At 36.7% G+C, this 19837-nt stretch overlaps 1 protein-coding gene across 9 annotated transcripts in view; it reads right to left on the bottom strand.

The window, feature by feature from the left end:
• Positions 1–19837, bottom strand: part of ncam1b (neural cell adhesion molecule 1b) — a 103997-nt gene that overhangs the window by 24228 nt on the left and 59932 nt on the right. For 6 of the 9 annotated variants that reach the window (XM_079608985.1, XM_079608980.1, XM_079608981.1 and 3 more), the window contains 6 exons: positions 13272–13301; positions 10307–10457; positions 8293–8480; positions 7333–7429; positions 6871–7041; positions 4874–4999 (listed from right to left, as the gene is read on the bottom strand). In XM_079608985.1, coding sequence (XP_079465111.1) covers positions 4874–4999; positions 6871–7041; positions 7333–7429; positions 8293–8480; positions 10307–10457; positions 13272–13301 — 763 coding nt within the window. Of the gene's footprint in view, positions 1–2959; positions 2993–4873; positions 5000–6870; positions 7042–7332; positions 7430–8292; positions 8481–10306; positions 10458–13271; positions 13302–19837 lie in introns of all 9 variants that reach the window. The other 3 variants (XM_079608982.1, XM_079608987.1, XM_079608979.1) reach the window with 2 other exon arrangements.

The following is a 19837-nucleotide window of genomic DNA, read 5'->3' as shown; positions in this document are numbered from 1 at the left end:
GCATGTAGTATAACATTTGTTGTTCCAATTTAGCAGACTTTAAGTATATCAGTTCAGTTTACCAAAAGTGCAATTGCAGGGTATTTATTTTAAGTACATAAATACAGTATGTAAAAGTATTTGTAGTATACTTGGCATAAAATAAATGTATTTCAAATACATTCTAGCATATTTATTTTTCACTAGATTACTTTAATTTAAATAAGCATGGCACTACTTCAGTGCATCACCTGGTTAAACTGAATTGCACATGGTTCGTGAATAAAATGCAAAGTGGCGCAACTTTTAAATAGATTTGCCTCTTTTACTCATAAAAAGACAAGCAAAATGCAGCCCAACATACTCCAATCATGGAAACATCGTAAAATCTATGTAAATAATCAAGGTGGGTATGCTAAATAAACAACTGTGCAATGAAAAAAAAGTCGCAAGAGTTTTCTGTATACACAGTCATCGTGAAATTTACATGCAGGTAAAAAACCAACCAGAACATCAAAGGACATATAGTTGGGAGAGGACGGGAGGAGCCCTGTAAAAGGTTCAAAAGGTATGTTGAAAGGAAATGTGGTACTGTGAAAGTTACTGAAACATGCTCGAAACTGGAGAATAAATAAACCATTGAAATCAACCACTTGCAGCGTCTACTGTAGCATTTTTAGGGATTTCCTAATTTGGGTATAATTGTACACTGGTAGCAGCATATCCAAAGCAGCACAAGATGAAAGGACGTCAGTGTAGAGCGTCTGTAAACTCGCTGCTTGTCAAAATGTTTAGACTGAACATAAAAGACTGAGATTGTCGTACCCAGCGATCACCCTGGGGAAATGTTTTTCAGCTCCAGAGCTTTTGATGTCATTTCCATGGTTGGCAGGACACGGCATCAACTTTTTTTTTTTTTTTTTTGATTCTATATTCACCACGGAAGATAATTTGTGCAGTCAGACTCAGAGCGCAGTGGTTGCTCAAGGGTAACAGTCTCCGTTAAAAATTGGGAATGGATGAATTTTCATGACCTGTCTGAGGGGATTTAATTCTAGAAATGTGACAGGAGTGAGTTATAATGGCTGGTTAGGGATGAATGCAAGTGATCCTGATGTGAGTGAAGGGATAATCCTGTACATGAGAGGATGAAGCTAGGCCAGAGTGTTTACCTTCTGCTCATCAGTGTGGATGACATCACCAGCACCATGCAAGCCACATGACACAGTCACATCATATGCACGCACATGATTGGTTGAAAGGAAATTGGAAGAGGTTGCATGAAAGATACAAAAATACAGACACAAATGTAACTATGTAAAAAAAAGGCAAGGGTTAGAACAAACTGCAGAGAAACACAAAACCAAGCAACTTAAAATGGTTTTAAATCACAAAGATCACAACATTGAGCACAGAAGCAGAAACACACTGAGTGTTTCCTCTGAGACATTGAGCATATGGTCTGCATTTAAACAACTGAAAAGATAAAATTAGTATATATATTTACATAATCTAAAGATAATGTGAGTGGTACTTGCTTATACAAAACATGCAACATATGGGTGTTCTGCTATGTGGCTGTTATGTTGTTCCTATTGGTTGTCAGCATGTTGCCATGTTCTTGGTGGTTGCTAAGTGGCTGTTCTAGATGGTTCCTCAACTTAAAAAGGGCCCACTCCCAAATTACATTGTTTTCTAGATATGGCTTGGTTCCCTTAAAGGGTTAGATCAGCCGAAAATTGAAATGTACTCACCTTCACGTTGTTCAAAACCCGTAAGACTTTCGTTCATCTTCGAAACACAACTGAAGAATTTTTTTTAATAAAAAATCTGAGTGATTTCTGTCCCTCCACTGACAGCTAAAAAAAAAGTTCATAGAGATCATAAAACTAATCCATTTGAATTGAGTGATTTAGTCCAAATTTTCTGGAGAAAACTCACTTTATTTGTTGAAAAGATTTAATTTAGGCTTTTAATCACATATAAACATTGACAGAAGCTAAACCGAACCTGTTTGACATGCAAGAACAAACCTCATTGGTTCTTGCAGAATCTCAAACGTGCTGCGAAACACGAATATGAACCTCATTGGTTCTCTCAAGCGAACATGCATGAGCTTCCGTTTATCACAACTGACGTGTGCGTTGATCAATTTTTAAATGTGAATAAAAATGAAATCTGTTCATCATATAAAGTGATCGAGTCTCTCTAGAAAATTTGGACTAAACCACTCAATTCATAAGGATTAGTTGAACTTTTTGAAGCGTCAAAGTGGTAGTTGCGTAGCTGTCAATAGATGGACAGAAATCTCTCAGATTTCATCAAAAATATCTTCATTTGTGTTCCGAAGATGAACAAAAGTCTTACGGTTTGGAATGACATGGGGGTGAGTAATTAATGACAGAATTTACATTTTTGGGTGAACTATCCTTTTAAGGATAAGTCCTTATGGGACATAGGCAGCATCTGTTTTATCATCTGCCATGCGGAAAAAATCACATTGCTTATTAAAGTAATAACACTCTTTTTGCCACATGATTTGAGATATTATTCATGTGCTCAGCAAAAACTTGTTTAAATTCTTTATGTGCAACTGTGATAGTGATGCTTGCTTTAGAAAACACAACTAAAAAAAGTTGTCAAACCATATTTCTCAATGAAAAACAGAGGAAACACTGAAGTATTCATATAATACTGGGGGGTCGTGCATTAGTTTTTGGACAAAGCGTGTGATACATTAAGCACATAACACCAGATTAAGAAATATTCAAAGTTGATCAACTTCAAATATTTCACGTGTACTAATAATTGGATTTACTGTGTGTTGCCTAGAGATAAACATGTGAAGGCATATTTGCAGCCACAAAACCACATAATAATGTAATATAACTCTTTATATTACATACAGAAGGATCTTTATGGTTTCTGTTTAAATATAATACAATAATAAAGAAGAGCATCATTCAGCTGCATAACAAACCTGTGTCCTCAGTATGAAAATGAAAAATCCCATCTAGGGAGCATATGAAAAAAGAAAATGTTCACTTTTATTTAGTTAACTGTAACTGAGGAAACAACTAGCATATTAACTTAAAGACCCCATGAGAACATATGACGAGTCCAGTTTTCTTTAATGCCTTTAGTTTACAACACAGTCATGTTGGTTTGATACTTGGGAGGGACATTCTCATTCTAAAGAGCATTTGACTGGACAAAAATGTATATGTGTTAATTTGCTCAACTTTTACAATAACATATATATGCTCTCATCCTAAACATGGACTTTAAGCCACTCCACTCTCATTTTGATTTCATGGGGTCTTTAAATCCTACAACCACTAGAAATTCTATTAACAAATAATAAAATGTAAAACATATCACAAATTATGAATGATTATGATGATCACAGGGTAAACACTTACTTGTGTAAGTATAACCTAAAGGATTCCGTGTGAAAAATGAAGAAAAGAAAAAGAAAAAAAACACAAATGGGAAACAAAATAGGGGGGAAATCACATAAAATGACAGGATGAAAAAAAGAGAAGTCTGAAAATGTCAAAGGGTAAAAGCCGGTAACAAGATCAGACAGAAATACTTTCTCATCACTCATACATTACCTGAATTAGAGTCATTACTCTCTCACACTAAATGGGTTTTTGTTTCATGTACTGACAGGAAATAAATCCCAGTGTAAAATGTGTTGAGTGCATTATGTGGTCACGGCATCTCTGGAAGTCCAAAACATCCCGCTGATCACACAAACAACCACCAGGAGGAGTAAGAGCGTAGATGTGTGTGGTGTGTGAATGTGATGAGAATATCAACACAAATCACAGAAATATTCATGTAGTGCGTTGTTATGATTGATTTTTATTGATGTTTTGTGGAATGTTAGCAGAATTTTATGTCCTGAGTGAGAAGATGATGTTCTGTTCTTACCCGTCAGATTTCTTATAGATGAATCAATTATTGATGTAAGAAATCATTTATGTAAGGGTGTGGCTAGTATATATGTGCGAGTATATATACAGCATGAATGTGCTTAGCAGCAGTAAAACTGCCAAGCAAATGTTATTAATATGCAGTGATTTACAAATGCATCACGACCATTAACCAATGTTCTCAATGCGCTGAATTACAAATCTTACATTATTTTTAGTCCTCTGTGATCTTTATTTCTATCCACCGGAAGTTATAATTGCCTATTTTTAATACGCCAATTTTTTATTTTTTATATTCTTGTCAAAAATAGTATAAATGTGCTGAAGAAGTTCTGAGCTTCCATTAATAGTACATCCATAAGCTTCGACCTGTAAATGATTAAAATAACCACCTGGTTTCTCTTGATGAATAATAATGGATAAATGGATAAACAATGGATAAAAAAGCTGGAACGGTTTATTGGTTGTCAAAAAGAGGCAGATATATTAAACCACCCAGGTATCGCTTAGAAAAGGTTGTCCTTCAAAACTCAGAGAGACGCCACAGAGAGGCTAACAATTACTCTGAAGGAGCGACAGAGTTCAGTTCAGCTGAGAACAGAGTAAAGGTGAGCCAGTCAACCGTATCAAGAGCTCTACACAACACTGTCCTGTATGGGAGGCAGGCACAAAAGAAGGCATTGCTCAAAAAGATGTTTCATGCTGTGCTTCATTTGATTTGTAATTCAGTAAAATGAGAGAATTGTTCAAGGGACTGAAATGTTAATATTCAAACTACTTAAATCATTAGGGCCTAGTCTTTAGCACCATGAGCACAGACTGTATCTTTTAGCAACTGCGTCAGCCAGAGACTTCACACTAGCTGGTTGATAAGGTGTGTGGGCCGTCACGCCACGCTGCACTGCTGTTGTGCTCCTGAGAGAGAGAGAGAGAGAGAGAAGCGTGATACTCACGGACTTGCTCGGTTTTGAAGACCAATGACTGGCTGCTGTCGCCTTCGCCCTTGCCGTTGATGGCAGACATCTTGACTTCGTAATCGTTTTCGGGTTTAAGGCCGGTGACTGTGACTGAATTCAGTCCTGATGGGAAGCAGCGAGAAGCAGATTTAATCAAAAACCCATTAATTAATTCATAAACAACAGCATGCAAGTTAAATGGGCAACGCAAAACCTCGCCACAGAACATGGCAGAAATACAGTTGAAGCTATGGGCAATACAGTGATGCTGACATTAAATATCATGGTGGTTAAAAAATAAAACATTACTTAAAAGGATTTCATTTAAGAATGAATAGTCTGTCCTCATTTACTACATTCCAAACCTGTATGAATGACTTTCTTTCGAGGGAATTTTTTGGTGTTTTGGTTACCATTGACTTCCATTGTAAAAGAACACATTTACATTCCTCAAAATATCTTCTTCTATGTTACACAGAATAGGAATGACACAAGGGTGACATTTGATCACAATTTTCATTTTTGTTCATCTATCCCTTTAATATATTACATGGTCCACTACTGGAGCATTCATGAAACATGAGCAGAATACATTTCTAACAAATTGTATGTAAAACCATTTGGTTGCCTTCCAAGTCTCCTTGTTACAGTGCAATTAAAGTAAAAAAAAAAAAAAAAAAAAAATCACTGAGTGAAACCAATTACCTACAGTACATGTACTTACTATAGGGGTAAAGGTTAGGATTAGGGTTAGTTGAATGTAATTATGCATACCGTAATTTACTGTTACTACTATTATACGTATATGTAACGTATAACGAGGACAGTAGCTAGGTTTCCAGCCACCTACTGTGCATTTTGGGATATTACACTAAAAAATTCTGATTGGAAATGAAAAAAATTGCATAAATTCTAAAAATGTGCATTAAAAAAAACGTATACACACAATCGAGGCGGATTTTTTTGATACAATAAGACGACATGCGCATACTGTGTGTGAACTATGACGGAAACTCATTTACCAAATAAATCCTTCAATGCGCAACACAAAACGTATGTGATTGGATGTTGGTTTGATCATTCTGCAATGCCTGAGCCACAGTCTGTCATCAAAATGATTTGGTAAAAATGACCTCCCAGAAGCGTCTCACATGATTGCGTTCACAAACACCAGGCATAACAACGCAAGATAACATGCCAGCGTTTACTGCGTTTCATCTATTCGCTCTGAGATGCCAAAAAAAGAGCAACAATGGCTTACCACGATTGCAGCAATTTACATTTCTATTAAAGATATTTAGGAAGTGATGATTTTGTTCTCTTGAACATAGAACACAGCTTTATTCACAAATGTGTTATGCAATTTTCCAAATTTGCAACTTTGGATGGAAACATAGCTACTGTAAAATAAAGTGTTACCAACCATTCTTTATCAATTGTTTATTGTCTGCTTGTGTTACATGTTTATTTTCTGCTTGCGTTTCACGAATAAACCCAATTACATGCAAACCTAATTCATTACAACAGAAATAACAGATTCTGTCAACAAGTACTTGAAACAATAGGATAAATACTGCACACTTTTATAGCAAGTAGATTTTCCCCTTCAATCCAGTTATAATGTCAAGGTTCTGCCACCCACAAAATACAATTTAGTTTATGATAATTTAACTGGAGTAATGGTTGCTGAAATTTCAGCTTTGCCATTACATGAATAAATATTTTTTTTTTAAATATATTAATTTTAACAATAGTGTGTTAATGTAACCATAGATATGTGACGTTAATACCACAACAATTTCTGAATGAATCATTTTTAAAGTATAGTTTCCAAAAAGGGCCTTTAATGTGATTGTTAAAATACTATACTGACCTCTTATTTAAAAGTGCTTTTTCCACCATATAAATCCACTATTAAAGTCTACAAACCATATAGTGTTGATATTCCATATAATACAGCTGGCTAACTGCTTCAGTTCATGTGACAGACTTACCGTCTTTCACCTCATAGACTCGCTGCACCCATTTCCCTCGGCCCACGGCTCTCCACTCGGCTCGGTACTTGAGCACAGGAACTCCTCCAGTGGACACGGGCTCTTCGAAAAGCACCTGAGCAGTGCTGGAGTACGGTTGCACTTGAGTGATGGCCGGCGCCGAGGGCACATCTGCACCAGAAGGGGAGACACTTTACAATACGCAGTGGGAAAACTGCACTTTATCAGCTTATGCCCGATAATACGGATAATTGTGCCACTTTGTGCAAAGCAAAAGTTTACACAAGGAAAATTGTAGCTATTTTATTGCACTTTATTGAACAAAGGCTAGAATTGCAGGTAATTCCAAAAATACAGTACCTGGAAAGCAAAAAGCATCCAAACACTCAATGTCAAAGCGATTTTCTACCACCATAAATGACTATTTTGTGTACATTATGAGATCAATACAGAGAAACAGACCAGCTGGTATCATGATGAACTCTCTGGATTCGGTCCCGATCTCATTGGAGGCAGTACAGTTGTAGTTGCCAAAATCGCTCTGAGACTCTGGACTGACCTGGGACAGATCAAGTGAATGCATTAACCTCTAGTCTCCATGTCATCATTTATCTTTTAAACGTGCATTTTACCACTGACGTTCCATTAGATGTATATTTACTCCTGACAGTTTACTCACTGTGCTAAAATATTGATAAGACACATAGGCTGCAGTAGTGCCCTACAGCAACCCTACCTCTTCCTGGATAAAGCTCAGAAAACAGGTCCAGGTCACATTTCATCCCAAAACCAAAATAAATAAACTACCGGTAGGTGTAATATTGCAAATACAGAAAATTAAGCTTGTTTTTAAAACCATTAAGAATGTAGATTACGAATGAATCGTTATATTTGAAGAAATATTTGAAGTGAACCCGAGAATGTCATTCAGTTCCATTAGAATGAATATTATTTACATCAAAGAGCAAAAGATTGATAATAACTATTGTGGTCGTGAATGTGTTTAACAAATCAGTTCAGTGAATGATTCAAGTGACTGACAAAGCACACAAAATTTGGCATAATAAATGTAGCCTGCAAAAAAAAAAAAAAGTCACTGGGCAAATCAGTGTATAAATCAAAACAAAAAAGTTTAAAATATTTAAGTCACTAGGATGAATGTGATGAATAGTGACAATGAAAAAGTGTCACTATCTTCATAGTCCCAAGACAGGCTTCATTAATAATATAATATAATATAATATAATATAATATAATATAATATAATATAATATAATATAATATATTTCTTTCTTTTGATTCAGGGGTGAAATATAACCAGCACATGTTCTTTGTCCAGTTTTGTTAGATTCCCCCTCTGGGTTCATGTGTACAGTATTTGGAATGATTACGTTCTTAGGAAGGCGTCTGTGTGGGCCGTACCTCCAGGTAGCTGGCGGAAGGCCTGCTGTAGATCTTGATATTGGAGGTGTTAGCGTTCGGCAGCTGGAGGCCGTCTCTCAGCCACGTAATAGACACATCGCTGGGGTGAGCCAGCACTTCACAGCTGATGTTGGCTGGGTTGCCCTCCCACGTGTACACAGCTACTGGTCCCAAGATTTTGGGGGAGTCTGTGATGAAAGGCAAAGCATATACAACTGAAAAACAAACAAACCTGCTGGTAGCGCTGGCCCATTATCTACCTACCGCCCGTCTCCATCCGCTAAGGGAGAACAAAGCCTGCGTTCTCATTATCTTTGAAGCCTTAATTCTGAGGATAAGGTGGTAAAAGATCAAAATGTCCATGGCTTAAACATAGAGCTGAGAGCTGAGTGCTGAAAACACAGCGCTTTTGTGATGTTGAACACATCTGTTCGTGGCAGCACATAAAAGCCAATCACGCTTCACTGGGTTTAAAAAGGCCCCTCCTCCAAGCATTGTCCCTGAATAGCACGCTGGGGGCCGACTGCAGGCTCCCGTGACGTATGTGGTCGGGCCCGCGTTCCCTCACAGACTGTGTGCGAAATAACTGTCAGCCCGCTGAGATACTGTTCTCACACTCATCAGAGCTTCAGATGTCATTAGTCCCATTACAGCAATACACGGCTGGTACAAATGCACAAAACATGCGAAAAGGGAGGCTTGTATTTTCACAGCATACGCCGCTGCTAATTCAAAAACAAATACAAACAGGCGCAGTGGGGGGAACACAATGAGAACGAAAATGGGAGGTAATGCTTTGCTTGCTATTGACTGCAATTAATAACATTGAGGGAAGGAGAGTGCTTCGTTTTTGATGTTACAGCAATATAGGAGTCGTAGAAACAAGTAAATTAGTGCATTTTCGGTCTGGAGTTTGCCTTATACAGTAGCATTTACTCTCACTAAAGTCTACTGACAATTTCGTTTGAGACAAACAAAAACGCCTTAGGATTTTTGTTTTGGTTCACTACAAATATATGCACAGTACTAGACCAAACTTCTTGCACTAACAGCCTCGTGTTTATTCAAACTAAATATTCTGTTTACTCTGACACCACTGTCCTAACCAGTCATGATTCAACAAAAATGTAATTTTAATGACAAATTCAATCCATAAAGCTAAGTAGTTTCTTAAGTTTGATCATTAATCTGCTATGTCATGTTTATGACATATTTATGACAGGTTGTGTTGTCTAATGTCAAGTTGTCATAACAAAGACATCTCAAACAATGTCATATTTGCATTAAAAGTGTCATAATTGAGCGAATGACACTTAATGGCAGTTTTCATAAACATGCATAAAACCTCCTTCATATTCATGACATGTGTCATGTCATGATTATGAAGGTGTCATGTCAGTCTTATGCACACCCCTTCAAGTAAAGTGTTACCATTATGGCTTTTGATTTGTAATACTTTTCTTGTTTTGAGAAATCTAACATTCACTGAAAGTTAAAAAATTATTTATTTTAATTATTACTGAAATTAGCCATCAGTTATCATGTTATTGGCCATAACATCAAAAGTATTGCCATCTGCAAGAATTTGTATATGCATATGCATCCCTAATGTTCCTTTAATGATTTAAAAGTTCTCCACATGTGTTTGTGGTATCAACAATAAAACAATTATTCAATCAATCATTTTAATGAGAATAATGAAAATTCTTCAAAATTGACATCCCTAGATGTCACGTAGAATTTTCACACTCAATGTGGACCAGTGTGACACAAAGGACACAGTGTGATTTAAGGCTGTTTTCGTATGATGCGTGTCCTGTGGTGGGGGAGGGGAGGCTGTAGTTTTGATACATTAACTACCATTCTCTACCGAGTTGCCTTATGCTCTCTGGACTGCAGCCGAGCAGCAGCGCTGCTGTGAATTAAACATATGCCTCTGAGGCACATCAGTGTGGTATCCAACAGTACGTGTGAGTGATAGAAGCTAATGAGGCCACAGATACTATAGACTCACAGCGCACTTCCAGATACACGGGCTGCGACGTCTCTCCGATGGCGTTGCGGGCGGTGCAGAGATACTCGCCGGCGTCTGTGTACTGAGCGTACTTCAGGGTGAGAGAAGACACGCGGGCGTCACTGCGGACCAACACTTCACCATCAGGACCCTGAACACAGACGAGAAGGGAAAACTCACTGAAAAATTCATACTTCCTTTAGCCATTAAATTAATAGTTATCCCTCAAAAGAAAATTCTGTCATCGGTTACTCACCCTCATGTCATTCTAAACCTGCATGGCTTTCTTTATTTCCAGCACCACAGGCGGTCAGACTCCAAAAAAAGCACCATAAAAGTGGTTTTATGGCTTCAGAAGAATTGAAATGTACAAGACACATATGAACAATTTGTGGGTACTTTTATGGTGCTTTTATACTTTATATTTTTTGAGCTTTTGGTCATATCATGCTGTCATTTTACAGTGAAAAGCAACTAGTTTTCACAAGAATGAAAAAAGTCAGATGAATAAATGATGACAGAATGTTAATTATGGGATAACTATTCATTTAAAATAATAAACAGGTTTGCTATTATCTTCCTAAATGCACTATATAGTTTGCAAGTCCATTTCTATATATACACTATAAAACGTTCTCAGAGAAAAATCGTCATTTTTAAGTATATAAGAACCGAAACATATCAGAAAAGCAAACCTGGTAAAAAAGGAGGTTTGGTGAACAGCAGACATAAATAAGAGGCTTTTATGTGCGGAGTCTTTGGAGAGAAGATGTGAGGGGGGAACATAAATAATGCAGACCATAAGGTAGGGGAAGCCATTTCTTTAGCGCTGTTACTTCATCAAAAGCTACGTCACATGATCTCAGCTGGCTTGGACCATTTTACAACGTCCCAGTGCTCATTTTAAAGACAAGCATAGATCTTAACAAGCCACGCTCGCATTTTCTTTTAGCTTGCTGTTCCACTTAACCTTGTGGATCTTATGAAGATGAGTGGGATCTATAACCAACGTTTCCTCAATGACTGCGCAATTTGCATATAGCAGGGGTGTCAAACACATGGAGACCGTGGAGGAGACTAATCTTGCCCATGGGATGATTTGAGAAAAGAAAAAGAAGAATGTTGTAAACAATTTTGCTTTATACATAAATGTACAATTTTACAAATGTAAGATGTTTAGATATATTTACTGGAAAACAGAAAAGTACAGATTATGTACACTACCGTTCAAAAGTTTGGGCTCTGTACTCTTATTCTCACCATGGATGGACTTATTATTATTATTTTTTTAATACAGTAAAATGGTAATATTGTGAAATGTTATTATGATTTAAAATAATAAAAATATTTCTATTTTAATATATTTTTAAATTAAATTTATTCCTGAGATGGCAAAGCTGAATTTTCAGCATCATTACTCTAGTCTTCAATGTCACATTTGCTGCACAAGAAACATTTCTTAATAATAGAAATAATAAAAATGAATTTTTAGAATTGTTTTTGTATTTTGACCGTTGTAGGACAAAAAAGTATTATTTTCTTTCAATTAATCAAACAATAAATAAATAAATCTTACTGACCCAAAACTTGTTGTTAACGTTAGTATTTTTATATATAATATATAGTGATTATTGGGAAAAAAGAAAAATGAAGAAGTGATTTGTTCCAGCTATTCAAATATTGTGCAGTAAAGAAAAAACTATTTGCTGTCCATTAAACTGAATAGATCTCAGAATGGGTGGAATGAACTCACTTTCTCTTTCAAACATTCACACACACACACACACACACACACACACGCTCACACACAAAATCTCAGACAAGACGGTAATGAGGACAGGAAATGCATTGAAGTTTCGAAGACTTCATCAAGCACAAAATTAGTATTCCCCGCTCCACTTGGAACTAAAAAAAAAAAAAAAAAAAAAAAATCCTCTCTCTCTACATTTCTGGTCAGGCGCTGCCCCTCACACAAACTTTGCTATGAATGAGCTCGGCAGAAGCGTCGTGTCAGAGACAATAATTATGCCGGTGTTGTCCCAGGACTGAGTCACGCTTACATAATGCTGTGCCTTTTCATCCAAAAACCATCCAACAGCCACCCAGCAGAGCTGACTGGGCTAATTGAATAACCCCCTAATGGGAGTGCTGAGCCCCGTCCTGCCCACTTCCGGCCTTCTTTCCCACAGTTTTCCCTGTCTGCTGCGGTCAAATGGCCAGACCGTGACCCCATGTGCCATGGGACGTGCTCTCCTCACTGGACTCTGGTTACTATGTGTTACTGGGGTCAGATCGCGGCCTGTATCTTTGAATCTCTATGGCAAACAGCTATACATTTCAATCAGCACATTCAACTGACTTTATCTTCTAAGATAAAGCTCTATTTATTCATTTGCAACGTGAGAACGCTATATCATTAAAGTTTTAGAGCCATAGTTTCAGCAGAAAGGTCTTTTTAATAATGCATGCCAGCCTTCTGCAAAGCTTGGATGGAGGTGGTTTGCTCAAATGTCTATTTTTGTCAGGGCGGGAAGGGAAAAGTCTCGGTGTGAACAACAACAAAAAGCATTTTGTGCAACATTAAATACTTAAAGTAAAAATCCATCAAATCACAATAACACCTTTTGGGAAATAAGGAACAACATGATCAGACATTATAATGTTTTTGTTTTTGTTTTAAATATGAAATCTTGAGAATGCAGCCTTATGATGGCATAATGTAATAAAACAATGTCATAATGACTAAATTGATTAGACAGAATGAAAGAGAGAGCATGCACTGGATAGAAAGTGAAAACTACAACTACATCATTTCACTCTCAGGTGAAACAAAGACGTCATCATAATTCAGTTGATGGATCTGATGAGATTTCTGAGATTTGATCGGATAGGAAAGAGGAGGTTTATGGAGTTGATGGCTATCTTCGTAATTTAGTTTATGGAGTCATGGATATGGAATCTCTACCTTGTGCTGTTCGGGCCGAGTCCAAGACGCCTGCAAAGAACAGACAAAACACAACACAAAGAGGCAAAGCAGTCCTTTAGAAGGAATCCTCTGTTATTGACAACAAAAGCACTGCACAATAAAGACATGTTTACTGATTTAGCATATGGGATAAAAAGAGCAATATTACAAAGTAATACAATTTTTTTTTTTTTTTATTAAATTAAATTAAGAAGCAGATTAAATGTTCAATTGTTTTGCTCTTTTTTTTAGCATTACTCACTCATTCAGTTACACAGGCTGGTCATTTATTCTGGTTAATTAAAATGAGCTTACACATTCATATTTTATAGTTCATAAAATTATAAATATAAAAAAATCGTGTTGCTTTATGAAAAGGCATATGGGGGAAAAAGTCTCTTAATAATTGTGAAAATCTTGAATTTGAAGTAAAAGTAAAAAAAACATTTAAACATCCCTAAAACAAGATAAACTTAACTCAAAAGCAAAACTTTGCAAGACAATACACTTTTTATTGTAAGAGAATAGATAATAAAATGTTTGTTTGTTTCCCAAACAAAATGTAGTGAGGTTTAAACAACTCTTACTATCTAGAATTTTGCCTCTCAAGAAAATAGATTTTGTTTAAAGGGTATTTAGATATTTACTGGAAAACAAGATTTTTGCAGAGCATTACAGTCACTTAAAAAGCAGTTCTTTAAAAAAAAAATCAGTGCTACTAATAACAATAAAAAAATAAAATGCTGTATGTAATAACTTCATTTTCAATTTGCAGAGAACAGGACCACTTAATTTCTTGGGATACACTGAATACTGCCATTAAACACAGATTAACACTTCATGCAACACTTTCCCAATGAAAGTGGCTGAAGTTCTCTGTGGACTCGCGTCACTTCACGTGGAGGCTGAGCGTGCACATGCTTAGTAACACGATGAAATGGACAGGAAATCACTTGACATGCTAGAACACAGTGAGATTATCACCAGACAAAACACAAGAACAATATAACACAGCGCTAATCGAACGATGCCTGAAATGGTCTATGTCCCGTTCACACCACCAGCGACATCATCTCTAGTCTCTGTACTATTGTAAAGACACTTCTGGGCGTTCCTAATGCTGTCGCTCTGTTCTTGGTAGATTGCATGTCTGGTCATATCTTTAGAAAATGCAATCACATATGATATATATATAACTAATATTCTAACTAGGAATTAGACTTAAAAGAAAAAGTAGCATTCTGCTGTTGGAGAGTGTTGTGATCTAAACCACAGTGCGCTGTGCATTAAATCATTAACCAGATTAACGATCGATCAATCGACTAATTAAACTCAATCATTCTTACGTCCTAGGGTGTAATTGTTTTTTTTATTATGTGTGCAATGTTTTGGTGTTCTCTCTCCTTCTCCTCAATGTAAAGCGTAATGGTGACCAGCTGACACTAGTTCCCATCATCTCCTGGTTTCCACTGATTGGCCGCTGGACCGGGGAGAGCTTGTGGATAAAGCTAGAGAGGAAACTCCGCTTGGAGAGGTCATTTTGTCTCCAGGCTGCTAGGACGGTCTTCTCCTGCCCCAGACGTTAGCATGTGTGCTTAGATTGACTTTATATCTCCATGTTGGTTGTTGCACAATTTATTGTCAACCTAAGCAGACTTGGCTAATTGTTGCTAATCAATTTTCTTAAGTTCATTGACTTTCCTAAAAGAGCTTTAAGTTGAAACGGTTTCTAATTTTTGTTTTGTTTATTCAGTTTATTTAGGAAGCAGTAGGGAGGTGAATGCCATTCAGATTGTGTCCATGTTTTTCTCCTGTGTTTGGCTAGAGAGGAAGTAAGAACTTTGAGGGGAACACTATCTAGCCTTTCAAAAAAAAGTTCTGACTTTGTTATTCATTTAGAATTTTGTTTATTATTTTGGCATTATCCCCTCATGAAGCCTTTTGATGCATTTTTGTACTTTGGACCAACCAAAAATAATGTTAACTTTGAGTCTTTCAAAAATCTGTGTGATTTTTGTGGAATGCTGGGACAGGAGAGGAGAGCTTTTGGTTATGTTAATGATAATGGTCACAAACTTCCTTGTTACTGCTTCCCTGACCCCTAGACCGGGGAGGCATGTAACAATTGGGTCGCTTTTCTTGTCCCTAATAATCAACAAAGCAGGGGAAGCTGTAATTATGACCTGCAGCAGAGCTAAACTGCATCATATAATTAATAACAACACAAACTATCAATGTGTGGATCAAATTCACTAAGGCTATGTTCAGACTGCAGGGAAATGTGGCCCAAATCCAATTATTTTTGCCCACATTTGACCTGTTTTTGTCATGACAGTGTGTACAGCACAAACCACATGGAATCGGACCTTTTCAATTACGATTTGGGCCACTTCCATTTGTGGTCCTAAATCCAAACCAGGTCTGATGTTTTTTCAAGGCAACTTCAGTCTGAACAGTCATATCGGAATTCATGCGACTTCTACGTCAATCTACATTACTCAACATTCGTCACAATTGTGTGCTCATGGAAGTTGAGCACGTTATAAAGACAGTTGTGAAACGTAGTCAGTGAAGGGCAGTGATGTGTCAGAACTTATAAGTATTACAGTGACAGCTCTATATACAGTAATGGCAAACCATGAGGGCTCTCTCTTTTTTTCCTCATCCATGCGCCTAAATTCGCTGGCTTCGGCGGCAGATCACACTATAAATAAACAAGTAATCGATTACTTTAATGTCCTCACGGTTTACTTCCGTACGACAGCTGGTACGTGATGTCTTTTTGTCGTTCTTTTGAGCATGCGGGCCACTCCAGGACCATGATCTGTTCACACTGGAATCCGATATTGGCCAGATTTAAAACAACGTGTTAACAGATTACGCCTACATTCTTTCACCAATGGTCACTGACGCTTGTGTCGCCGGAAGTCGCCAGCTCTCCATTGCAAATGAATGGGATCTTGTCACTGGCGTTGTGAACGGAGCTTTAGTGCACTTGAGCAGAACAATGCGTCTCTGTACCGTGCTTGCAACAACAAAAAAAGCCAAGAACTGAACAGTGCAAGTCATTTTGCTAGAGCATCAGAAAAAAAGCGAAACCCTTGCAGGGTTGTTATGATGACAGCAGGCTGAGTCTGCTAGCCTTGCAGCTTTCATTTGGCTAACTACTTCCCTGGAGACCCGCATGGGATAAACAGTTATGATCAATGCCTTTTATTCTGCAACGCCGTGTAATTGCTACTAATTAAAGTTAATATCTTAGTATAAACTAGAGCCCTAGGCTAATGACGAATGCTTGAACGATATTTTCAAGCTTGATAAAGTACCAGAACAAAATGAACAAGCTGCTTATGTAAATGAAATGTTCAGATTATTGTTGACATTATTACATGACGATCATTCTGATTACATCAGGTGCACGACGCCTTAGGCCCGCTCTGATATCTCAAATGAACAATGAACAAATTGCAGGTATGCATCTAGCAGATCTAGAACGTGGCAGCTTATTCATGCAAGAGTTTATGAACTCCTCAATAACACACATTAAACCGGAGCTAATTCGAGAATCACATTGTGCTTCGGCGATACCATGAGGGTATTTCCAAATGCATGAGGTGTTAATTATAAAATGCAAAAGAACACTTGGAAAAGTTTTGTGCAGTGGAGTGAAGGAGTCTGGAGTACACATGGGACAGTGGCATTAAAGTTCCTTTCTCAAAATTCATTACTTTCTTAATGGAGTCATATCATTTTTTTAGTAAAGGTTTTTAGGCAAAACACTAATTTACTCATAATGCTGCACAAAACGATCAGATCAGATTGAAATGATCAGAAATCTTGTTCAAATTAAATGTAGCTGCTTTTTGGGATCGTTTGGGAGAATAGTACACTATGGTTCAAAAGTTTGGAATCATTATGATTTTTTTTATGTCTTTGAAATAAGTCTCTTTTGCTCACCAAGGCTGCATTTATTTGATCAAAAATACAGTAAAATTATGAAATATTACTACAACTTAGATGTCATTTATTCCTGTGATGGCAAAGTTAAATTTTTAGCATCATTACTCTTCAGTGTCACATGATTCTTCAGAAATTATTCTAATATACTGATTTGCTGCTCAAGAAACATTTCTAAATAATAGAGATAATAGTATGGCAAAGCTGAATTCTCAGCATCATTACGCCGGGCTTCAGTGTCGAGAAACATATATATGATGCATTTATTTTTGGGATTTTATGATGAATAGAGTTCAAAAGAACAGCATTTATTTGAAATATAAATATTTTTTAACAATATACATGTCTTTACTGTCACTTTTGACCAATGTAATGCATCCTTGCTAAATAAAAAAGTTTTTAATTTTTTTAATAAATCTTACTGACAGCAAACTTTTGAAAAGTAGTGTATACAAGAAGAATGGAATTATATTTTTAATAGTTTTCTTACCAATAGTATTGTACATTGTCTTTCTTTTATTGTGACTAACAGTATATTCAACTATATATATATATATATATATCAAATGTTTACAAAACAAATGAACCTCTCATACTTGTGATAGAGCGGCAACCGGGTGTTCTTTAGACAAGAGAAAATACTGCATCTTTGAAAGAACGCTTCAAGCTAAATCTTGGAACTCTGCTTCCACTCCACACTGCTCACTTCATTTATTTGGGAGGACATGCAGAGCAACAGCTGCTGCGCAGCCAGAAACAAAACAAGTTTTCAGCCGCTGATTTTACTCTTATAGTTAGTGTTTTTGTAGTTAGAAAGAGGATAACAACATCTATTCTGCTTTCTCCTTATAATCGTGACTAGGCATACCAATGATGATTTCAGAACGAGACATTTTTGCAGCTTGGTTCTCTAAGTTACTGTATTTTCATAGAACAATGAATTCTTTAATTTCAACAGATCAAAGAGAAATGGACTTCTCATTTTAAGTGAACCCTTTAATATATTTCTTATAGTTTTCAAAATCTTTCATCAGAATTGCAATAATCAGCTACGTGCCACAGACACTGATAACAGCGCAACAGTTGTATTTTACCTGAGAGATTGCTTTAATCTATTCCCTCTGGCAAGACAGTAAATATCAACAAGGCCGATGTGAAAATCTTAGGCTCCAGTGGAACCACCATGAGAGGGACAGTGTCCATATCTCGGTTTCATCAGATCAGCCACAGTTTGCCAGGAAAAGCGGTTTACCAAGCTCAGGGAATAGGTCGCTTTTCTCTCGCTGTGGGGTCACTGGCACGAATGGAAAGGGCTATCAATGACGGCACTACCAGAGGGCACTGATCTGAAAGAGCATTGTGTCTGAAAACAAGAGCTGCCCTACACATGCACTCTGGAGTGTGTCTGCGGGGTTTAGGAATGAAACTGCTCTTGTACTGTGTGATATTACCACACTTTGTGTCCGTTTTACTACTGGTCTTCATTTATGTTAAAGGGACAGTTCAGCCAATAATACATTATTCTGATTATTTACTCATGACATTACCTAAACCTATATGACTTTCATTATTCTGCTGTGGAACACTATCTATGTCTAAGTGGTTATTTTCCATTAGTGGAAAAGTGAAAGAAGAGGAGGAAAAAATATTTGATCAAAAATACAGTAAAAACAGTAATATTGTGAAATATTACAATTTAAAATATTTGGCATATACTTTTAAATATAATTTATAACTGTGATGTTAAAGCTGATTATTCAGCATCATTACTCAAGTCTTCAGTGTCACATGATCCTTCAGAAATCATTCTAATATGATTTGCTGCTCAAGAAACATTTCTTATTATTACCACCAATGTTGAAAACAGACGTGCTGCTTGTTTGTTTATTTATTTATTTAGGACACTGTGATTCATTTTTTCAGGATTCTTTGATGAAGAACAGTCAAATGATCAGCTTGAAGTTTTTAACTTCTCCATTAAAAATGCCTAATCCTTAAACATAAAACAAAATAGATTAAAGGAAAATTGTGAATTAATAAAAAGCATATACAATACATCAAATAATAATATTATGTTTAATTGTATTTTTCTTAAACACATTGGCAAATATTTTTTTAAGCATACAGCTCAAATGTGGTTATATTTTGTGTTTTAAATGAAAAAAAAAAGGTTTATAATAAGAAAATAATGATTTGCAGTGTTTCATTGTATGCAAAGCAGCAGCTTGAACAGTCTGCTTAATAGCCAAACAGCCGAATAAAAAAGTCATACAGGTTTGGCAAAACACAGGGGTAAGTAAAAGAACAGAAGTTTCATTTTTGGTTCCCTATCCCTTTAATATGCTCTATAGATTCCTCAAAGGAGACCCAGAAAGGGATGCACAACTGAGAAAAAAGACAAGAGAAAAAGTGGCTGATGTATTGGCTCTTATTCAGAGGTTGAAATCTCCTCTTGTCTTTCAACCGGATTGTGATAAGCTGTGGTCCGTGGCCAATTCTTTATCGCCCTGCGGCGCTTCTACCCTGCCATTTTTATGACCCGCTCATTTGTCTGGCACCTTGGTAAGTGGCCCAGAGACTGCAATATATGACAGAGTCCTCAACTCATT

Source organism: Phoxinus phoxinus (genome assembly GCF_949152265.1).
Source record: "Phoxinus phoxinus genome assembly, chromosome: 4".
Taxonomy (NCBI): domain Eukaryota; kingdom Metazoa; phylum Chordata; class Actinopteri; order Cypriniformes; family Leuciscidae; genus Phoxinus; species Phoxinus phoxinus.
The sequence above is the reverse complement of the archived record's forward strand: the minus strand, read 5'-3'. Positions and strand labels throughout refer to the sequence as shown.